At 45.0% G+C, this 20121-nt stretch overlaps 1 protein-coding gene across 5 annotated transcripts in view; it reads right to left on the minus strand.

The window, feature by feature from the left end:
- Nucleotides 1–20121, minus strand: part of MIB2 (MIB E3 ubiquitin protein ligase 2) — a 109734-nt gene that overhangs the window by 13027 nt on the left and 76586 nt on the right. For 3 of the 5 annotated variants that reach the window (XM_066606790.1, XM_066606788.1, XM_066606789.1), the window contains 7 exons: nucleotides 19963–20070; nucleotides 18538–18642; nucleotides 14829–14991; nucleotides 12706–12839; nucleotides 12096–12244; nucleotides 10326–10482; nucleotides 7243–7397 (listed from right to left, as the gene is read on the minus strand). In XM_066606790.1, coding sequence (XP_066462887.1) covers nucleotides 7243–7397; nucleotides 10326–10482; nucleotides 12096–12244; nucleotides 12706–12839; nucleotides 14829–14991; nucleotides 18538–18642; nucleotides 19963–20070 — 971 coding nt within the window. The remainder of the gene's footprint in view (nucleotides 1–7242; nucleotides 7398–10325; nucleotides 10483–12095; nucleotides 12245–12705; nucleotides 12840–14828; nucleotides 14992–18537; nucleotides 18643–19962; nucleotides 20071–20121) is intronic. The other 2 variants (XM_066606792.1, XM_066606791.1) reach the window with 1 other exon arrangement.

The raw sequence follows: 20121 nt of genomic DNA on the forward strand, positions 1-20121 counted from the left end.
CAAGATGGCTACTGAGGGATTAGATGCAATACCACATTCATCCCATGGACAAGATGGGCACTGGGGGGATTAGATGCAATACCACACACAGCCCATGGACAAGATGGGCACTGAGGGATTAGATGCAATACCACATACTGTCCATGGACAAGATGGGCACTGGGGGGATTAGCTGCAATACCACATTCAGCCCATGGGCAAGATGGGTACTGGGGATTAGATAATAATAATCTTTATTTGTATAGCACCAACATATTCCGCAGCACTTAGATGCAATACCACACACAGCCCATTGATAAGATGGGTACTGGGGGGGATTAGAAGCAATACAACACACAGCCCATGGAAAAGATGGGCACTGAGGGATTAAATGCAATACCACATACTGCCCATGGACAAGATGGGCACTGGAGGGATTAGATGCAATACCACATTCATCCCATGGACAAGATGGGCACTGGGGGGATTAGATGCAATACCACACACAGCCCATGGACAAGATGGGCACTGAGGGATTAGATGCAATACCACATACTGTCCATGGACAAGATGGGCACTGGGGGGATTAGATGCAATACCACATTCAGCCCATGGGCAAGAGGAGTGCTGGGAATTAGATGCAATACCACACAGCCCATGGACAAGATGGGCACTGAGGGAATAAATGCAATACCACATTTAGCCCATGGACAAGATGGGCACTGGAGGGATTAGATGCAATACCACATTTAGCCCATGGACAAGATGGGCACTGAGGGAATAAATGCAATACCACATTTAGCCCATGGACAAGATGGGCACTGAGGGAATAAATGCAATACCACATTTAGCCCATGGACAAGATGGGCACTGGGGATTAGATGCAATACCACACACAGCCCATGGACAAGATGGGCACTGAGGGATTAGATGCAATACCACATTTAGCCCATGGACAAGATGGGCACTGGGGGGGGGGGGGGGGGGGAGGTGATTCAATACCACATTCAGCCCATGGACAAGAGAGACACTGTGGGTCGACATGCAATACCACATTCAGCCCATGGACAAGATGGGCACTGGGGATTAGATGCAATACCACACACAGCCCATGGACAAGATGGGCACTGGGGATTAGATGCAATACCACACATAGCCCACGGACAAGATGGGTACTGAGGGATTAGATGCAATACCACACATAGCCCACGGACAAGATGGGTACTGAGGGATTAGATGCAATACCACACATAGCCCACGGACAAGATGGGTACTGAGGGATTAGATGCAATACCACACACAGCCCATGGACAAGATGGGCACTGAGGGATTAGATGCAATACCACACACAGCCCAATGACAAGATGGGCACTGGGGATTAGATGCAATACCACACACAGCCCATGGACAAGATGGGCACTGGGGATTAGATGCAATACCACACACAGCCCATGGACAAGATGGGCACTGGGGATTAGATGCAATACCACACACAGCCCATGGACAAGATGGGCACTGGGGATTAGATGCAATACCACACATAGCCCACGGACAAGATGGGTACTGAGGGATTAGATGCAATACCACACACAGCCCATGGACAAGATGGGTACTGAGGGATTAGATGCAATACCACACACAGCCCATGGACAAGATGGGTACTGAGGGATTAGATGCAATACCACACATAGCCCACGGACAAGATGGGTACTGAGGGATTAGATGCAATACCACACACAGCCCATGGACAAGATGGGTACTGAGGGATTAGATGCAATACCACACACAGCCCATGGACAAGATGGGTACTGAGGGATTAGATGCAATACCACACACAGCCCATGGACAAGATGGGTACTGAGGGATTAGATGCAATACCACATACAGCCCATGGACAAGATGGGTACTGAGGGATTAGATGCAATACCACACACAGCCCATGGACAAGATGGGTACTGAGGGATTAGATGCAATACCACACACAGCCCATGGACAAGATGGGTACTGAGGGATTAGATGCAATACCACATACAGCCCAAGGACAAGATGGATACTGGGGATTAGATGCAATACCACATTCAGCCCATGGACAAGAGGGATTCTGAGGGTCGACATGCAATACCACACACAGCTCATGGACAAGATGGGCACTGGGGATTAGATGCAATACCATATTCAGCCCATGGACAAGATGGGCACTGGGGATTAGATGCAATACCACATTAAGCCCATGGACAAGATGGGCACTGGGGTTTAGATGCAATACCACATTCTGCCCACGGACAAGAGGAACGCTGTGTGTCGACATGCAATACCACACACAGTCTTATGGACAAGATCGGCCCATGGACAAAAGTGATGCTTGAGAAGGAGATGCAATACCAAACATGACACATGGACATCAGTGGCATTGGAGGAGGAGATTCAATACCACAGCACCCATTAACAAGAGGTGCACTTGGGGATGACATGCAATATCATAAACGCCCAATGACAAAAGTGGTGGTGTTTCTGGAAAAACAAAAAAAATCCCCTTTTCTAATTTTGCACAAGCCCTTTAACGGTAAGTAGTAGATTTCAACAGATTCAAGTTATCAAAAACACCAATTCAACAATATCTATAGGGGCCTTACTCCTACCCTAGATCTCACTCACTTTTTTTCTAACAATACAGTACAAAAAAGTTTGAGTGAAAAAAAAAGAAAGTAATAGGGGAGTAGGATGGGATTTTCATATTTAAGGGGGGGGGGGGGTTCAAGGACTGTAATATTTATAGCCTATTCTTCGAACAGGACGCTAATACAAGATCGATGTGGGACCCTGGCAACTCAAACCAAATGTTTAACTCTGTGCCTGGGCAAATAATGAAGGGGCCCCTTCAACCAGATTATGGGCGAGTTGACAGGAGCCTAAGGACGTGCCATCCATCAATATTGCAGTCCCAGAGAACCTCTTAACAGTTCTATAACTTTTTTCCCACCTTGTGTCTTCTTTGTTTTATATCTTCATCAAGTAGCCGGCTGGCATGGATATTTTAGATGCCTTTAGCTATGATACGGATTTGCTTTAAGATCAGAGAGATGGTGCTGCTTTAACCTTTTCCAATCCACTGAATCTTCCTACATTCTGATTGAAGCCTGTGCAGCTCTGATGTTGGAAGACGTCCGGCAGGGTATTCTTACTGTCTATTATTGGCCGCTCTGTTGTCTGGGGCCTCTCCGGCATGTCACATACTGCAGTACTGGCTCTAGCCAGCAGATGGCGCCATTGTATAATGGCAGAAAGAGAAAGCCCCATAGGAAACCCTGAATCCAAAATTGGAGTGCAAAGGGTTAAGGTGCTCATAACTTTAGTAAGATATAGGTTTATACACATTATGGGCACCCTGCATGTTGGATGAGATGAGAACACAGCTGTTTGACATGAAGGACTACAAGGTATCCCAACGTTAAGCACTGACAGCATGGGCATCCATTATTAGGAATTAACCCATGCATAAAAGGGTGGAAACACACCATGTGGATGCAACATGCTGCCCAACTACATCCAACAACAGCAGCCAATGGCTGCACAATTCTGCTTGTAGTTCACATCACCATTGGCCACCATGGGTGGCCGTAGTTTGACCATGTGTTGTAGCCACACAGTGTGTTTACATCTAAAAAGTGAGACTCCTTTCCCCTCAGCTTTTTAACGTGAAACTTATCCTAAAAAATATATGGGATTGATTTGTCCGAAGTAAAAGAAAACCCTTCAAGAAAAAATTTCCCTCCATTATTTTCTAGCCGTGGAAATAAGTGATGAGGTTTAAAAAGTTAGTTAACCCTTTTCAATCCCATTTTGAATTCAGGGTTTCCTAGGGGGGGGGGGGGGGGGGGTTTCTCTGCCATTTTACAATAGCGCCATCTGCTGGCTAGAGCCAGTACAGCAGTATGTGACATGACGGAGAGGCCCCCCCGACAACAGAGCGGCCAGTAATAGACAGTAAGAATACCCTGCTGGACGTCTTCCGACATTGGAGCTGTACAGCCTTCAATCAGAATGTCTTCAGACGTCAAATGGTGGATTGGAAAGGGTTAATGTGGAAACAGAAATACAAGGACTGACGTAAGAGGAACGGTGAGGCCTGTAAAATGCAGCATATTAGTCTCATCTGGAGGATGTGAATGTGTTACTCATGCTTTCCAGAGCCTTTCCATTGCACAGTCTATTCTCCACCTGGCAAGTGACCTGGAATCAGTGGGGTATTGGGCTCGCTCGGCGGTGGTTGCTATTGTGTTTATGAACCATGCAAACAAAATGTTTGCAAATCCTTCTCACAATCCAGCCGTCTTCCCCTCCGGTAAACATTGTGCTTGGACAGGCTCCTGTATACTGAGTGCTAAGCCCTAGCCATTCGTGTTTACGGAGAGATTCATTCACTATTCTATTATTTGTCTTAGAATGTAAAAGTTGAGACGCAAGTTATTAAGAATCCGGATTCCATATTCCAAAAGTAAATGGAAAGAGTCAAGTTTTAGGTCATTTGGGTGCCCAGGAGACTAAATACTGGTACAACTGGAAGTGACCGATATTCCTTAATTAGGGGCGTAGCTATAGGGGGTGCAGAGGTACAGTAGCAGTCGCACCTATTGGGGTCCAAAGGCCACATGAGACCTCAGTATTACTATAGAGGACATATGGGAGGTGGGAGTGCAATTACAGATTTTATATTGGGGTCCAGGCCTAGGGTAAATATGACAGAAATCATACATTCTGCCATGGAATATTTACAATTACCACGTATAGAGTCTCAGTGACAATGCGGCAGATGATACTGTATAGAGAAAGCAGCATGTGTGTAGAGAACCCCGATGGGCGTCTTCCAACATCGGAGCTGTACAGCCTTATATCATAATGTCTTTAGACGTCAGGCAGTGGATTGGAAAGGGTAATCCCACTCCATATTTTTACCATCGGCCTAGATTACAGCCCAGGACCAAGCCCCGTATATTGGTTAAAGAAGTAACCAATGGGTTAAGTAATGTAACAGATGTATACTATTATAGTTCTGTTCCTATTTTTCACTCCATATTAGGATTATGACACCGGAGAAGGTAATAATATGTAAACCGTGTTATACGCAGACGTGGAGTTATTGATCCAATTTACGAGCAATCAGACCCACATGCTATGAGGCAATGACGTCTGCGGCTAGCAGCTGCCCTGCACCTCGGTAAGCCATCATAGCCAACGACTGTCAGAACACACTGGGAGTTGTAGTCAATCAGGAGCTGTACGTGGGGTGGGGGGGGGGGAGGGGGTGGAGTAGGTTGCGCACCACTGCTGAGAAGATAGGCCATCTATGCCAAATTCCTGGGAAAAGCTATTAATGTCATCCAGGTACTGGCGGCATTTATATTCACGGCGGTCACTAATGTGAGCTTTTGCAAACAGTGGAATCCTAGGATTGTAGGCGGTAAGTAGATCTTGTATGTCAATAGGCAAAGCGTGCGGCCGTCCATCATTCAGGTTTTTTTTACTTGACTGCTGCTATTGGATGCAGAATTATTAAATACAGGGACAGCCGGTGAATACCCGACTCCCGGATATAGTTACCGTAGGCGTTCTCATTTTGGTTTAAAAATAACAGGTTGCGTAAAGGAAGAGATTAGATTTCTAGGTTTTCAACACAAGGTGGTTAATAAAATTCTGGAAATGTCAAGAAAAAGGTTTGCCTATCCAGCCTCTGAAAAGTCCGTTCCATCATCAGCATTACTCAGATTTATTTAGCCCTCGGAAACATTATTTCACTATCTGAGAGTCCAAACAAGTATGTAATAGCTGGGTAGTTATGTGTATTAGCAGAGGTGTCCTAAGCATGTGACGCAAGATGCAGACAATTGGAGAGGTCGGCCATAGTTTGCCATAGGGACTGCACGCTATCGGATATGGGGGTTATACCGCTACACACAAGCCGTTCATCACAAAGCGCTATGCATCGGCCCGTCTACAATGGTACAAGGAGTGGTGTAAATGGAGAGTTAAGTAATGGAAGAACGTCTGTGGTGTGACAATTCAGACGGAGGTACCCGGGTTTGGGGAACACTTTTTGCCTGAGTGTGTTGTGCCAATAGTTACATACAGTGGAGGTTCTGTTCTGGTCTGGGGATGCGTTACGTGGCATGGTGTCAGTCCGGTTGTAGTGGTCAGAACCATGAACACAGAGGTGTACCCTGACCTTCTAGACAATTATGTGCTGCTGACAATGTGGCTATACTCGGGGAATGGTCGGCCATACTTCCAACAAGATAACGAGCCTAGTCACAAATTCAACGCTGGTTTACGTTGGTTTGTGGATATGGATGTTCTACGATTGGACCGGCTGCAGGTGTTCTTGCTCAGGTGTCTAATTACTTTTGGTAGGATGGTGTACATCAGGCCCTTCTTTGCGTCCCCATCGCTTGCAGACTCTTTGAGGCGATGAAACTTTTGAGTGAACCCAAATTTATTTTTCTTCTGACATCTATTTTATTAAAACATACAAACTTGTTTTCTAAACCAGACAACCCCTTTAGGGCTAATGTCCACGGACGGATTTCTGCCGTGTGAAAAGTGTCGTAAATCCTCGGCGTTATGCCGCAGCTATTAGGTTCTATTGAACCTAATAGCTCAATGTTCATACAGCGGAATTCTGCAGAAGGAAAGAAATCGCGACATGTTCTAACTGCCGTGGAAAAACGCACGGCTGGCTTCCATTGTAGTCAATGGAAGCCGTCCGTCACGCAATACTCTCGCAGTGAGCACAGCGGAAGTATCGCGTTATTACGCGTCACCGCCAGTCGCATTATTCCCCACAGCCGGCTGCATTATGTGCTGTACTGTGCATGCGCGCCGGCTCACCAGACAGATTCAAGCTGCGGATCCGGAGAGGAGAGTATGGGGGCTTTGGGGGGTGCCGTGACTGACTCCGCTGCGATATTCCTCTGGCGGAGTCCATCACGGCTGTGGGCACGAGGCCTTAAAAGCACGGTGAAGAAGCAGCATGAGCTGCTGATACTTGCTGCAGAGTGCTGCACACGGTTTTGTAGAATGTCAGTGGGAGTAAGAGACTACTGTACGCTATTAGACAAAAGGTGTTAAGCTCTTCTAATCAAACACTCCAGGAAATCTGTCTTGTCCGTACAAGCCCCACATGATTTCCTTAAATCACTAATGTATCTTTTTGATGTGCGCTATTGTCAGAAGATGAAAAGGATCAGAAGTTTAAAAAAAGTTCCTTACAAGACGTTTCCCTTCAGAGCCGAGTGATGTAGAAGATTAAAGCCTTGCTGATTCTGGATGGTAAAATCAATGTTCGGTATGTCAGTGAGGATCTCAATGATGCTTCTGTAATCTGCAGTGATGGCGTAGTGCAGCGGAGTATCCCCATGTAAGTCCTAGAAGCAAAGACAGCAAGTTACACACCATCCTGTATAGGTTTACTGTCGGATCATTAAAGGGGTTTTCTGTTGAAAATACTATTAATGACCTATCCTCAGGACCTTGACCGATCAGCTGAGTGGGCACATGCTGTCAGTGCCGCAAATACACAGAGGGCAGAGCTGAAGCAACGGAAGTCTCTGCTCCGACCTCTGTGTAGTGGCCGGTGCTTGTAATTGCAGGCACGGCTCTTATTGAAATCAACACAAGCTGTGCCTGCAGTTACAAGTGCCGGCCACTACACAGATGTCAGCGCCAAGACTTCCGCTCCGACCTCTGTGTATTTGCAGCACTGACAGCATGCACCTGCTCAGCTGATCGGTCAGGGGTCCCGAGCAATGGACCCCAGCCGATTAACTATTGATGACCTATCCTGCGGATAGGTCTTCAATAGTATTCTCCCTGGGAAACCCCTTTAAGTTATATTTGCACAGCGGATTCCGCCATGGAGTTTTCTACTCGGAATCCCCTGCGAAATTGCGTCAGAAATCCACAATTATGCCACGCTTTTCTTCCATGATGTTTGCTGCGGATCCACACGCAGATTTAACTCTCTAAATAGACAAAATCTACTAGTTGAATGCTGACGCTATTCGGCGTGAAGAAGTGACATGTCATCTCTTGAAAGGTATCCGTGTGGAAACGCATACAGAAATTACGGAATTCTGCATACAAATTTAGCCCCTTGATAAGCCTAAATCCGCATGTGGATCCACAGCAAAAGCCATGGCAGAATAGTAATGGAATGTTGCTGTTATACGTGTGAATTCTGCGGTGGAATCTACCATGTGAACATACTCTTAAAAAGTCAGGGTGCGATCACATGTGGCGGATTTGGTGGGGATTTGCTGCAGCACTGGTGTGGATTTTTGACGCGATTCCGCAGCGGACTTTACCCCTTTAACTAAAAGGGTGAAGTCCGCTGTCAATTCGTGTCAAAATCCACACTGAGTAAAGCAGATTTTGGTGCAAATTTTTTTCAAACCTGCTACATGTGAACACACCTAGCTGCAATTTTAAAAAAAACTTTTGATATTAGAGTCACATGTCAAATGTTTTGCGTGCGTCCAGGTGCCGAGACCCCCACTGATCGCTGAAACGAAAGGGTTGCAAAGCTCACCCAAGCGCTGTGCACCCTTCGCTGTCCTCACAGCCTGTCAGCATCTCTGGGCAGCTGAAGACAGAGACATAGCTGTCTATAGAAGTCTATGCATTAGTCTTCAGCTGCTAAGAGGAGCCAGCAAGCAATAAAGACAGCTTAAGGGGCACAGTGCTCAGGTGAGCACCAGACCCCCTCAGTTCAGAGATCAGCAGAGTATCAGCACTGATCTAAAGCTTTGACATATCAAAGTCATGTCCAAAGTTTTTAAACAGAAAGATGGAACAATACCTCTAAAGCGCCACCTATTGGAAGGCAGCATTCCTGCAAGTTAATGTTAGACTTTAAACAATACTTGTAACAATGACTGGGAATTGTGAGCCAAAGCTAGAATCCATACACAGACAGCTGTTTTGGGGTGATTGCCGCTGAGCAGTGTGCAGCAGGTTTATGGCTTGGCTAGTAAGAGGCCTATAGCCGTGGGTCAGGAAGGGTGCTCTAAGGGGAAACGATACCAGTCTGGAAGAAAAAGTTTTTAAAAAAGTGCAGTTACTCTTTAAAGAGTTAGGCCACCTGCATATGAAAGGGTCGGATTCTGCATGTGGGATCCCTCAGCGGAATCAGACCTCGTGTCTGTACCTGCCTGGAATCTTCTTAATCTGTACTGCGGACGGACCAGCACACATGCGTAGTACAGAATTTGCTGCGCTATCGCTAGGCAACGATGTGGATCCCGCGACCTGTTTGCGATGATTGCGGAAGGGCTGCGAGTCGGATGGCTTCCATTGACTTCAATGGAAGCCGTCCGCATGGAATCCGCCTAAAAATAGAGCATGCTGCGGATTTTCCTCTGCAAGCAAAAAATAAAAAAAAATAAAAAAATAAAAAAAATAAATCACAATTGATTTCTGCTTGTGTTCAGGAAATGGAAAAAAACACGCTTTTCCATTGCATGCTATGGGCGGTATTCACTGCAGAATCCGGAGGTGTACAGGCCACTCTGGATTCCGCAATGCAAATCCACCCGTGTGAGGCAACCACATTGGACTTAATGGTGGGTGAGGGTTTGGTCTCACCTCAGGATCACTCACCAATCCCGAGACTGAAGGGGAAGCAGATCTGATTCGGCGCTGCTGCCCCCTTACTGTTTTTTCCTGCATAGCAGTGGTTTGTCCACCCAGCTATGCAGGAAACTGCAGCACAGCTCCATTCACACCCAAATCAGCTCTGTAGCCCCTTTGTCCTTGAGATTGGTTAGGGTCCTAGAGGTCAGACCCCCTGATCATAAAGTGATGGCTTATTCCAGCAATATGCCATGACTTTATGAGATGGGAATACGCTTTCACAGCTTTCTGTGGCTGTCCATCGCTGATAAGACCATGCACTGAACTCCTAGGCATAAAATGAACATGAGAATGAATAAAATACAAGCTATGCTGAATCTTTTCCCGCAAAGCTATATATTAATCTGCTCAGCTCCTGCTCAGAGTGTTAAGGCAGCAGAAATACAGTCCTAAGCTCTCGCTCACGGCCTGAAGGTTGCAAGTTCAATCTCCGCTTGGTTCAGGTAGCCGGCTCACGGTTGACTCAGCCTTCCATCCTTCCGAGGTCGGTAAAATGATTACCCAAGCTTGGCGTGGGTAATCAACTACCTGAAAGCGCTGCGGAATAAGTTGGCGCTATACAAATAACAAGACTTTAATTTTTTTATTCTACTCTATAACATGCCGACTACACATGTTCTGTGTGACACGTTCCCTTTAATACAATCCATTCTAACCCTCACCTGCATATTGATGGCAGAATTAGGAATACATAGGACCTGCACCACTTCTGTGAAGCCTTTGTTGACGGCGATGTACAGAGCAGAGCACTTGGCATTGTTGAGGAGTTCTGCATTGGCCCCCTTGGCCAATAAAACTCTGACGACAGCAGCCTGGTTTCTGTGTAGAAATGACAAATGTTACAAATCGATGCTAAAGCGTATTGGTGCGACGGAAGAAAAAAAATCTACATTTCAGGTAAAAATACCAAAAGGTAAAAGATGGGGTTATGACACATCCAACAGAAGAACTCCCCAAGGCAGGGTTGTATTAGAAAAGATTAATCATTACGGAGGATTTCAGGGAATGACATCTAGAGCTGTGAAAAGACACGTTAACCCTTTCCAATCCAATTTGTATCCTGGTTTTCCTAGGGGGGCTTACTCTTTTTCTGACATTATACAACGGCGCTATCTGCTGGCTAAAGCCAGTACTGCATGCGGTGACACATTGGATAGACTCCGACAGCAGAGAGGCTGGCAATATTACAGTAAGAGAACCCAAATGAACGTCTTCCAACATCGGAGCTGTACAGCCTTAAATCATAATGTCTTCAGACATCAGTGGATTGGAAAGGGTTAAATGAAAAGCGAGTTGGCCAAATGGGAGGGTAATGTAAAATCTAGCCTAACCCAAACGGAAGGCCTGATCTCTCTCACAGACTTCCTCTTGGGGTGTGTTCACATGTGGCAGATTTGCTTTAAATGTCATCTTTTAGTTAAAGGGGTGAAGTCCGCTGCAGATGTGCAGAAAATCCCTCCGGTGAGAACGTATCCTTGGGACGCGCTCGCAGGTAACAAAGTTGCTGCGAATTTTGTCATAGTTTCTTGCTGAACATCTTCAGCAGATTTCAGCCTTTCAATTGAGTTAAACTTGGGGCTTATTGACACAATGAGTTTGTGTGCATAGAGACGCAGGTCTGCGTGTTGTCCAAGCCCTGCAGGCGTTGGACATTGCAGTCTGCCAAGAAAACCTCACGATGTGATGTCCCCCTAGGAGTCAGTCATCACACTGTGCTAACCCCAGGGGGCCACAAGACGCACTTAACACCACAAGACGTACAGCCAAGTACCGGGCATTTGGGGTTTGTATAGAGGAGGATTGGAACCGGATTTTGCTCCATACAATGCAGGTGCCGGCTGTTTCTCATAGCTGGCAGCAGCGATCAGCGTGAACGCTGATCGTGGTTACTTACCCTGTAAATGCCACCAAAAATTCTGACAGCGGCATTTAAATTTCCTGATCTCTTTTGCGCAGTACCGAATGGCCTCCCCACAATGAGACTGCAGGCTGCCATGGCAGCCTAGGGACTTCTGAAGGTGCATGGCAGACTGCCTATCAAGGTATGACTGTGGCGTGGCTTGACAGAATGCCTGTTGTATCACGGTATAATATACTATGGTATTACTTTACACTGTTGGAACCATCAAAAAACCAAAAAAAAGTAATATTGGAAAAAATAAAAGTATTAAAAGTTTCAAAGAAAAGCATTTTCCCATATTTAGAATAATGATAATAAAAAAAAAATTGGTATTGTTGCGTCCCTAAAAGTCCAATCTATCAAAGTAATATATTATTTATCCCATACTGTGATTATCCGGAAAAAAATATGCAACTCCAGAATTGCGCTAATTTGGTCACCCCGTCTTCAAGAAAAAAAATGTAATAAGGAGTGATCATATAAGGAGGATTAAAAGCATGCGTTCATCCCTCCTCACTTTGCCACATCTTACCCATAAGCAGCATAATGTAAAGCAGAATCCCCCTCGTCATCCTTAAGGTCAATGTTTGCGTTGGCTTGAAGCAAAACCTTCACCACCTCCAAGTGTCCCAAGTGGGACGCCACCTGCAGGGCTGTCCTGCCCTCATTCCTTACATCCACCTATCATGGGATAAAGAGAGGTAATCATGAACGTTCGCAAACATTTCATATAGAATAAGTCCTCTTAACTCTTGCCAGGTATTGTCCTTTCTTTCCAAGGAACTAGCGTCCCACTCCTGCCGAATATCAGCTGGAGAGAACTCTGGCCAAGGGTGACTCAGTCACTTCTTTTCTTGTTTTGATGTGGGTCAAAGAGTAATTTCCTAGAAATTTCTTTCTAATCAGCTGGGATGACTTTAAGCAGGCCAAGTTCTGGTTTGCTTCATCTTAAAAAAAAGGGAAGGATCTTGTTGGAGGGCAGACAAATCCATCCAACCACGTTCTGGTCGGTCAACTAAAAGGGCTAATCTACAAAGAGGAATCCACGGGGGGCACAAACTTTATTGCACGATTTTATGACTGCAGGGATAATGAGGACAATCATATAAAGCGATATTAAGTCTAGGTATTACAAGAGGTACCTTGTCGGGGTGTTTCAGGAGCGTTTCCCTCACTCGGCCGGTGTTCCCCTGGGCTGCCTCAATAACCAAGGAGCTTGGGCTTTCACAGTCAGTCTTCTGAGCAAGTATCTTCTCTAAAATGGTAACTAATGTTCCTGCCGGAAAAGGTAGATGCGCTTTACGTATCGTTTTAGAGTTCATGTCTTGATGCAATAACTTCAACCTGCAAATGTTCCGGTATTTACGGCATAATACTGATTCTGGGTTACGGGTCTTCCACTCCAGTGTTTCCCAACTCCAGTCCTCAGGGACCCCCAACAGGTCATGTTGTCAGGATCTCCTCAGTATTGCTCAGGTGATGTAATTATTGTCAGCACCTGAAACATTGCCACATGTGTTCTCCCTATAGGATATCCTGAAAACATGACCTGTTGGTGGTCCCTGAGGACTGGAGTTGGGGACCCCTGTTCTACTCTATTCACATTCAGAACTTCATGCAGCACATAGAATGGGGGGGACAGAAGTAGCTTTATCATAGAAGTGAGTTGACACTGCACCACTTTTCGGACTACCTGATGCATAGCATGCCTTATTAGTCTAAGATGCTACATGCTGCTTTGATTGGCCAGTGCTGCTCAAGTGGGCAAGACTTGCCAGTCAGGGTAAAAGGCAGTCAGAAAAGTGATGCAGCCATCTTTGTTTGCCCAGGACCGGAGCTTTAATGGTGCTTTTAGACAAAACAATCATTGTCCCAAAAATAAAAAATCATTAAAACAAGCAAAGTGAACGATAATCGTTCAGTTTAAAACACAAACCAACGACCAAACGCTAATCGCTTCTTGCTTGTCGTTTATTTTATGCAGGCATATAAATTGTTGGCTCGTTCAGTCTAAACGGCTCTCGTTCAGTCCTTCTCATTCACTTGTACAGCGAATGTGAAAGATTCTGCGCAATTTCTCGATGTATCTACCTGTATAAAACAGAGTGCAGAAGTGAAAGTGCCAACGATGATGTCATTCGCTCTATCAAATGAGAAATCTGCTAGTCTGAAAGGGCCCCAGCGGTAAGGGTAATAAAACTCAACCTTTGCATTGAGATATATTAAGGGTGGTGTGAAGTTGGGTCATTATGTTATCAACTGAAGAATCTTTCCTGGGATTGTCTTAAAGGAGAACTAAACTTTTTTGTTTAAAAAACTTCCGACGTGCCACAGTGACATTTCATAAGTTTTGATTGGTGGGTGCTGAGACTCCCACTGAACACTAAAACAAGCGGGCAGAATAGTTGATCTGAGCGCTGTGCCTGTTCAGTTGTCATTGTGAGCGGTGTATGGACTCCACAGACATTGTATGAAGCCCGTACACCGCTCCAAGCAGTGATGAAGACAGCATAGACCTCAGATGAATACCTCCGCCCGTTCATTTTAGCGATCGGTTGGGGTCTTGGCATCGGGACCTGTACCGATTCAACTTATGATCTGTGACTGTAACTTGTCAAGTTTTTAAAAAGTTTAGTTACCCTTTAAGACTGATGTGCCTTAAGGTGCCTTTACATGGGGAGATTATTGTACGAATATTAGTTTGTAAATTCCGGCGATAGTCATCGGTGTACACGAGGCCATCGAGTTGAAGTCCCTTGGCTTTTATCTCGCCTAAAAACCAAGCCACTATCATCCCCTGTGAACAGGCAGTCTTTCATCTATGAACCACTGCCTGATTCCAGTGAATGGATGCAGACAGGCCAGAAGTCGTCTTAGGCAGCTCTGACTCCATTCTCTGAATGACTATCCCTCCTGTATGAAAGCACAGGAGCAAAGGTCGGTGGGACGTCTGTCAAGCACTTCTGCTCCCGACAGTCATCCTATGTAAAGGCACCTTCACTTCTAGAACTCAACAAATATAGAGTTAAGAGCGCTAAACCATCCACTGTCGGGTCATTAAAGACAAACCCTGGTCATTAAAGGGGTTTTCCAAGACTGAACTAAAAATTCTGTGCGTTGGGAATGTAATGAAATAGAAAAATAAGCCCTAGTCTCCTCCTTAAACAGTCCCCAGTCCAATCAAGAACACTGGGCCCCACCATTCTGAAACTCCACTTTTCCTGAGATTTTCTGAAGTACTACAAGACTTTTTTTTGGTTCTTACGTTTAGGTTCCTTTGTGTTTTCTGTTGTCATCAAGTTGGCGTCATCATCTCTCTGATAAGAAGTCAAGCAGGCTGGGTTAAAGGTCCAGGACTGGCCGCCAACAGACACTCTCATGTCTCCATCCTCAAACACTTTGATGACTTTGCCAATCTGGCCTAGTGCCTGAGGCAACAAAATGGGAATTGTAAAATAGTGATTAGTGCGCACTCCAAGAGTTGGTAGCGTCTGCGAGACTTCCCAGCTTCCTTGCACAGAATATAAAGTAAGCTGTAATTAATCAATTAAATCGTATGTCGTTATGGATGAAGACAAGAGGACAGATTTATAAACCCTAGAACACATGGTAGACAGTGGTATTGCCCATAGCGACCAGTCAAGATGAAGACTGGGTAACGGGACCCTGTGGTTTCCACGGGTTAATTTCTTGGCCGTTACCAGAAAATATGATGAAAATACAGAAAATAAGAAAAAAAGGTTTTAAGAAATTTGTTGCAACAATTCTGTCAGCCATTTTGAACAAGTTTCATACTCTTATTTCTATGCGAGTACACTATATGTAACAGACAGGGTTGGCGCCGGGTTTACTAAGGCCCTTGGGCGATAGAGTCATGATTGGCCCCCTTATGCCCAAAGCTCCTTCTTCCTCCTAGTACTTTGCTATCATCTTTACCAAAGAACAGTAAAAATCCCACCACTTATGAACATACCCCAAATGTGGAGAGTGGCAGCAAAGCTGGTAGTTTAATCCTTTTATGGATAGAAAGTTGGGTGTTTAGTTAGGCTACCTTCACACAGAGAAACTCCACCCGATATCGCGCTCATCCATGTGCGTTTTACCCGCGGATGCAAGGCGATTTTCCGGATCGAAAGAGCGTTTGCCATTGATTTCAATGGGAAACCTTCCATCGCATTCATGTGCCCATCACATAGCATGCGAGAGTCATGTGATGTATTTGAGGTCCCATCAGAATCAATAGACGAGGTGTTCAGAGGAGCGCGAAAAATTAGAACATGGCACGATTTCTATCCTCACAGCATCGCTACTAAGGAAAACATTGCTCTTGTGAAGGACTCCATTCAAAATAATCGAGGTCATATTCGTGCGCGTTTTGTGCATTTTGAACGCACAAAACTCACACGAGATTCTCGACCACTTAAAACTAGCCTTACCGAGATGGCAAGATGTTTTTTTTTTTGCCTTCACACATCAAAAGCCATAGTTTTTGTATGTTTAGATAAACATCGATATATGAAATCTTGGTTTCGAGGGTGAGGAGATACTTTTTCTTTGTTTTGCTATATTGAGGGGGTAATAGGCTGAACTGGATGGACATGAAGATCTTTTTTAGGCCCTACATACCATGTTACTACATAGATAAGTAAACATTTAATTTCTATAAACTTTAATTATGATTTTAAGGGACAATATCACCATTTAAAAAAAATTAAAACCAAACAGAGAAACCGAGATAGGGGGCGACTATCTTGCCTGAGCTGCATTTCACAGCATTTTGAGATAAGTTTTACAGCAGCTTCATGGGCCAGTCCCACAATAGGATCTGACCCATTGACCTGCATGAGAGACTGTTCTAGACATGCTCTGGGTCCTGTACTGAGGTCATTGTGCAGGGAGGGGCAGTAGATAACTATTATAAATGGGGGGGTCCTGTGTGATCTACATATAGGTGTTAGTTTCCATAGTAATCCAGCCAGTGATGTTCGTTAGATGAATGCTGCAAAGCTTTCTCTACCGAATAGGAAGCATCAGTCTATTATTAGGCTTTGTGTGCAGTGTGAAAAATGCAGGATTTTAGGATTTTTTCTTTAAAATACAGATTGTTACTAAAAGTTAAAAAAAAGTTCTTAAGGAATATGTTTAAACACAAAAATGTGATTTATATAATAGGTCATTCTCTGACGACACATAAAATGCATTAAATGCAGAAAGAAACAACTGCAACAATTGTGATATTTTTAATTACACCATTTACAGACCACCGTAAATATGTTTCACCGTATTGTAGGGTTTGTTATGGTCACCAGGATAAAAAATAAATAAAAAATTATGTTTTTGGTAATTCCGGTACTACCTGAAATTTAGTACTACCTGAAAGGGTTTCTTGAAAATTGTTTTCTATTACAACAACACAGCCTCTGGCAACCTTTAGGCCCCCTGTCCATGGCAGTGATTTCGCTGGCGGTAAACCGCCGGCGAATCACGCTGGCAGACCCTTCCCATAGCATTGCTATGGAAAGCGCCGGCCCCTGTCCACGAGCGGAGAATCAGTGCGATTCTCCATGGCCAGCCTATCTATCAGATAGGGCTGACCGGCGGAGATTCGGCGGCGGCTCCCGCAGAACTTTACAATGCCCGTGGACAGCCGGCCATAGGGTATGTACACATGGTGGAATTTTGCCGCAGACTTAATGTGGAACCTGCACGAAATCTGTGCAAATTCTGCATCAAATTTTCAACAAACCCACACCAGTTAGGTGACACATTAATTTGTATGGGAATCCATGCCATAGTCTATATGGCACAGAAAAAAAAAAAGAGCCGTGTCTCTTCTTAATGCCAACTTCCTGCCAAATCCACACAGAATCTGATCTGTATTGGCAATTCCATACGTGTGGATCCACGGCAGAAAAACGCAAACTGCTGCAGCTTTAGAGGCGGAATCTACGTGGAAAAATCTGGCACGGATTTCACTGTGTGAACATACTCTAAGTATGCCTCCCATACAGCATGTCCTAAGTTTGAGACCTGGTAGAGACCTAGTAAAAGAAGGGGTTAAAGTGAGCCTCCAGTTTCGGGACAAAATTCTGCATCAGGACTATAGGGGGACGCGGTATATTACCTGCAGTTGTACTTTGCCATCCTTCCGATCCGCCAGTTCCAGGCACCATTTTCAGCAGTCCACGTTGGCTGACAATCTTCCAACTGCCTAACCCCCGCAGTGCACTGGTAGTGTTAGACTACCAATGCACTAAACTTTCTCTAATTTTCCACAGCTGGTCATGTGATCAACATTGGCCAATCAGAGAGCAGTGCACAGTAGGCATTAAGTACTTAGAAAATTACTGCAGCCATCCTGGACAACTGAAAACAAGGACCGACATTGGATTGCAACAAAGAAGCAAAACTGCCCCCTTCCGCTCTTGTCCAAAAGCGGAATTTGGTCACTTTACATAAAAAATTAAATATTCAAAAGCAGCCCCCATGTACCGTCAGCGTGCCCAGAGGCCCTCTCCCCAAAAGTCCTTTGTAGGCGACTCTACAAAGCACATCAATGCAAATGTCCTAAGTGTATTCTCCAACTGTCCAGTGTAAGGAAAACTACATGGGGTGCAAATGCCGAAAACAGCAATGGACCCTGCTGGTGCTGACACCGGCCCTGGTCATCATACACAGTAGTTACACCCCTGGGGCACTAGTAAAGATTTATAATGGCACTACCGCTAGGGAACTTATACTCCTGGGTCAAGTTTTTGGAAACATGGATAAACTGATGCATTTGGGTCCAACTGTCCGAAAACTCCAGCTGTGTACGGCCAATTTTAGCAATGCTGAAAACTTGTTCAAAATGGTGAATGATCTTGGAGCAAAAGAGAGAGACAGATGAGGAACTGACAAATTTGCACAGAAAGTTAAAGATAGCGATAAGCAGCACTGAGTAGTTTTAGTGCGTGCCATTTAACGTCACTCACAGGGGCCATATCATCTGTCCATTCCCCATGACCAACTTGTAGCTTCTTGACTGTATCCATGTCATCCATCACACGCACAACATCACCAACCCAAATGCTGCTGTGCTATAAAAGGAAAGAAAAATAATAAAAAAAAAGCTTTTTTTCTCTAATGGAAAAAGGGAGCAACTTATAGAATATACAAGACGTATTTTGGAGAATGCAAAGCGTAATTTCATACTTGGACACTGGGGGAAGCACTAAGTAACGAACACACTTATCACACCACCAACAAGACGAAGTAGCTGCACAAATGTGATGGGATGCACAAGTCATTCTATACATCCATCTCCAGCAGAAGCACCATGGGGCATTAAGAGCCGGGGCACTAAATGCCCCGGGTGTGCCTGCTATTACACTCATGGATAAGTCAAGGAGTCAACGGATCCAATATTTTCTTACTAAAGAGCAAGTCAAGAGTAGCGTCTGATTATTTGGGCCCTGAGCTGTCCTTGCTAATCCATGGACAACACGTGATCCCATTATATGCTTAAGGCTTGGAATATCTTGGAGATGGAATATCTCAGCAGCGCCACCTATTGGAAGGCGGCATTTTTGCGAGTCAATGTTAGACTCTTCATACAAGCCTTGTAACAATGACTGGGAATTGAAAGCTAAGCCAGAATCCAAACACAGACAACTGATTTGGGGTGTTTGCCCCTCATCAGTGTGCAGTAGGTTTCTGGCTTGGCTAGCCTGCGACATGGGTTAGGAACGCTATCTTTTCTCCATAGGAAGAGGCTATGCACATTGCCTTTTTTTTTTTCAAATGGTCCGCATAAAAAACAAGTCCACTTACCGTTCGTTTCATGAACGAGAAGTAGGACAAGCCAATGCATGTCAATGATCTGCCCCCATATAAAATCGAGCAGCACACAGGTGTGATGCCAGTTGCACCCAAGCTTCTTGGGTGGAGCTCGGGCGCACCTAGCCACATGGTGCTAATACATGAGCGTTTGCGGTGGCCACCATCATTCACAGTTTAACGATAATTGTCGGTCTGAAGATATAATTTCAAGTGCAGCCCGGCAATTAACAGTAAATCGCAAGCGTTTGCAGCGGTCGCAGTCGCTTGTGTACCAGCGCCCTAATTATCTAATATTCTGTTAGACTGTAAGCTCTCAGGTCTTCTAGCATCTCTTGAAATCACAAGAAAGGAAAAACAATTTGGCAACTCTCTAGATTCCAGGCTATCCATGTAAGCCATCTAATGGTCATTAGTAATGACATCACAAGGATCTGTGAATGTGATCATCTCTGTGTGTAATGAGCACCAGATCTACTGGTACAAGGAGTGAAAGGTCGTCATCTTGGCATCAGCTTTGGTTCATAGTGAACACATCCTGCTGTAACTCCATGTACCGCTGTATTCTGTCCTCCGGGTACCTTAGTTAGAGCTCCGGGATGGAAGGTCCAGCGCGTTTCACTGTTGTACTGAACTCTGACATCTCCTCGCTCTGTAATCCGGTGAACTGTTCCCGTTTGACCTATAAACTGTACAACCAAATCAGACTTATAGACCGCTAACGAAGTAAAAGAAAGCTA

This window comes from Eleutherodactylus coqui, chromosome 6 (genome assembly GCF_035609145.1).
Source record: "Eleutherodactylus coqui strain aEleCoq1 chromosome 6, aEleCoq1.hap1, whole genome shotgun sequence".
Classification (NCBI taxonomy): domain Eukaryota; kingdom Metazoa; phylum Chordata; class Amphibia; order Anura; family Eleutherodactylidae; genus Eleutherodactylus; species Eleutherodactylus coqui.